The 3,866-nt window shown below is 41.2% G+C and overlaps 1 protein-coding gene across 2 annotated transcripts in view; it reads right to left on the bottom strand.

Moving 5' to 3' along the window:
• Positions 1-3,418, bottom strand: part of b3gntl1 (UDP-GlcNAc:betaGal beta-1,3-N-acetylglucosaminyltransferase-like 1) — a 22,897-nt gene extending 19,479 nt beyond the window's left edge. For both annotated transcript variants that reach the window (XM_083764803.1, XM_083764804.1), the window contains exons 1-3: positions 3,146-3,418; positions 418-534; positions 150-249 (exon numbers count right to left, since the gene is read on the bottom strand). In XM_083764803.1, the coding sequence (XP_083620929.1) occupies positions 150-249; positions 418-534; positions 3,146-3,271 (343 nt within the window). In that variant the 5' untranslated portion in view covers positions 3,272-3,418. The remainder of the gene's footprint in view (positions 1-149; positions 250-417; positions 535-3,145) is intronic.
• Positions 3,419-3,866: the final 448 nt, after the last annotated feature.

Genomic DNA, 3,866 nt, shown 5'->3' with positions numbered 1-3,866 from the left:
AAAAAAGTATTACATCAATCGATCAAACCTCTATCATTTGTGTGGGTTTGCGTGTTGGGTGACTGCATTGCTTGTGTTTAGCAGGATGGGAGGCTGGGAGCACACATTGTGGTATTAGATCACTGACCAAACAGCAGAAGAGTACTGACCTCCTCGAGGTTGAGCAGAGGTATGGCCTGAGATCACCATGGAGATGCTTCTCTCCTCCAGCTTCTCCCGCCAGGCCTCCAACACACGCCTCGAGTCATCCTGAGACGCACGCACGCACAAATAAACACAAATTACACCCACACACACACACACACACACACACACACACACACACACACACACACACACAGAGACACACATACACACACACACACACACACACACACACACACACACACACACACACACACACACACACACACTTACAGTGCTGGCATCGTCATAGACAGACAGTTCCATGGAAGCAGTGAAGTCTTGTTGTACTATAGCCTGCAGACATTCAGTCAGCCAGCAGGATGCATTGTGCACTGGCATGATGATGGACTGTTGACACACAGACATGATAACATTTCAATGCAAAGACAACCAGCCATAAGGACACCTATAAATAAACAATGCTTTTGTGGAAGTCTCATTCAGAATGATAAGATAACATTAGAAAACATAAGATTTGATAACAAGACAAACAATGTTGATTTAGTGTAGTGTACATGTAGTGGTGGACACTCAGTAATGTAATACTTGAGTATTTGAGTATAGGCTATATTGTATGGCTTTCGATCCACTACATTTCAAAGACAGAATAATGATACGTAGCTTACGGAGTTAGTTCAGTCAGATACTCGAGGGGCTCATTCAGTGTTATGTAAGACCCACATGTCATTTGCTGACGTGGCAATCAGCTGACCAATTGGGTGGGGTATTTAAAGGACCACTTCACCACTTTTCAACCTACCTTCATATAATAGGTCCTCACTAATAATCATGATACAATGGTACAATTTTTTTCTACTCAGTCTGTGTCTCATAGCATGGCTGTGGGCAGTTCAGAAACCGTCTTCCAGTGACATCATCATTAGGCAGATTTTTTTTTTAAACAAGATTTCTTTACAAAAATGTTTAGATTTTCATTATCGTGAGAACGATGGCTTCCATTTTCGCATTGCAACTTTCCAGGACTAGAAAGCCTGCAGTTTAGATTAGCTTGTATTCCCCATCGATGATGTCACTGGAAGACGGTTACTGAACTGCCCACAGCCCTCCTATGAGACACAGACCGAGTAGACAAAAATTGTGCCATTTTTTCATGATGATTAGTGAGGACCTATTATATGAAGCTAGGTTGAAAAGTGGTGAAGTGGTCCTTTAAGCTCACCTAAGACTGGACTCTTCCTGTGTTCCTTCCTCTGCATATATGCGTTCCAGGTGTTGTAATGCACTGTTTGCTCCCACCGCCACCCCAGCACCACCGGTGGGCTCTGCTATAGAGCGCCGCAGTCCCGCCCCCTTACATGACGACGAGAGACCCGGAAAATAATTCCCCGTTCATTTTCCTCATAGACTTTTCAAAAAGGTATTTATTTAAAGACGTTTATGCTTCGGACAAAGCCAACTCGAGTTGTGACAAATCATGACAATAAACACAATGTTTTGGGCCGATCAAATAATTTGAAAGAAGAAAAACACTTTTTGTTTTGTTTTTCTTCTAAAGAATTATTTGATTGGCCCAAAACATTGTTATTGTAGTTGTTATTGTATATCTATCTCCCTGGACCCTAACCTCCTAATGGTTAATGATGGTTGTATCATTTTGCTCAGCAGGGAGAAAAATGTAGCAGAGCCAGACACCAAGATAAAATATTATATGCACACTATTTGTTCAATCTATTTGTCTGAAATGCACTTTTTACAACATTTCTGACTGGGAAGGATTCTAGAAATGTAGTGGAGTCAAAAGTACAACATTTGTCTTTGAAATGTAGTAGAGTGAAGACATAAAATAACCACTTAAACTCACAATGTGATTGATTTCGTTTTTTGGCAAATCTTTGAATCTTTTGGGGGTAAAATGTCCACATTTTAAGTAACACGGCAATACATTGATAAATAATACTTAAATTAATATTTTATTTTACTTTGTAATTTGTAGTTTTGAATACTCAATACTCATACATATTTTAAAAGCTTGTTATTTTTGAATACTCACCAGGTATAAATTTGACAGAACAACTTTCACCTGTAGTTGAGTAACGTTTGATTAGGAGTTTATCTATAGTATTGTGATGTGCGTGCGTGTGAACACGGACTCATCAATGACGCCACACAGGCAGGTGTGGTAAACGAACAGTGATTGCATGCATTGAATTCAGGTGGTGACAGTATAAAAGTGACACTTCGTCGTTGAAGCAGCACTCTGGGTACGTGAGGGGCCGTTCGCAGGTGTTAGTCTTGCGGTGAAGACAGGTAGTGAGGGGGAGCTAGCTGTCATAAGTCATATCAGGAGGGGAGACTACACCTGCGGTCTCCTGTAGTTAGTTAGAGGGGGCTTTATAGAGTGCGCTCACTTTGCTCCTCCGCAGACCTGTGATCTGAGGACTGAACGTTAACTTGTCCGCACGTCACGTCGTCCGACCATAGCGTCCGACACGCATCTCCCCGGGGAGTTGGACGGCGTCACAAGCAAAGACCCCGGGGGAGGGTCCGCCACCACGGCGAGTTAAGTACCCAGATAAAGTGTCGTGTATTGCCTTATATGCACTGATTATTTAAGACTCGAGACATTGTATTTATATAGACCTGCAGTTTATACTTGGTTTTAATAGGGGGTTAATGTTGATATACTGTAATTCATACTTATTCTGCATACTACTTATTCTGCATACTATTCTATGTACTTGAAGTTGTCGAGCATTATAATAAAGGTCGCTCATTTGTACATTGTTGTCTGTGGTGCTTCCAGGGCTGATATTTACAGAACCCACATTTATTACAGTATATTTTGAATTAAGTACGGGGTTGAGGAATGTGTCCACCCGACCACCACTTCAACTGTTACAGTTCGCATTAATATATTATATTATTCATCAGCAGAACAAATTTATTTTACATCTTGCTCACAATTGTTAGGGATTAAAGGCACCATGCAGTCACGTACCACGTCAACTAGAGCCATCCCCTCTCGCATCCCTGCACATTGGTCCATGCACAGACGCTTGGCTGGATTAACATGATCTATGTCTTGTCCTCCACCATCAGCACGTTCAGATGAATCGGTGCTCATTTGTCAGTCGCTGAAACACATACGATAATCATTTGATGGGTGAAATTCATTAGGTGAACTGCAAAGTAGAACGTCAAAAGGACCGTGGTTTTCATAACCATTTAGGCCATGATATATATGGAGCGTAGAACCTTGAAGAGGATCTGGTATGTTTAATTTATAAGTTATAACTGAACTATTGCCTTGTGGAAGACAACTGCTGCCATGCTGTGGTGCCACAGTTCCACTGCTGTAGCTGGCTGGCTGCAGTTGCACTGCACTACTTCCGCAAACAGTAAACTTCAATCGCTGATTGGCTTGCGTAAAATACGGACAAGGTCTCTATTTGTTGGAGTTTGCCGTCAATCACGTTTAGATGTTGACGTAATATGTCCCGCCCACTAACAGTGCAAAGAGTGCTTTGCGAGCCACAAAACAGAATCGACTATTCAATGAGAATAAGCTTTAGTATAAGTTAAGTATATAATAAAGCACAGGAAAAAAGAACATTGGCAATTTGGCATTTGTGTCTTTTGCATGCTGAGCTGGTGACAGAATCACTATTTATTACAAAAGTAATGTTCATGTTGAGATATATATTATATATATATATAGG

This window comes from Protomyctophum parallelum (assembly GCF_964188405.1).
Source record: "Protomyctophum parallelum genome assembly, chromosome: 5".
Classification (NCBI taxonomy): Eukaryota; Metazoa; Chordata; class Actinopteri; order Myctophiformes; family Myctophidae; genus Protomyctophum; species Protomyctophum parallelum.
The sequence above is the reverse complement of the archived record's forward strand: the minus strand, read 5'-3'. Positions and strand labels throughout refer to the sequence as shown.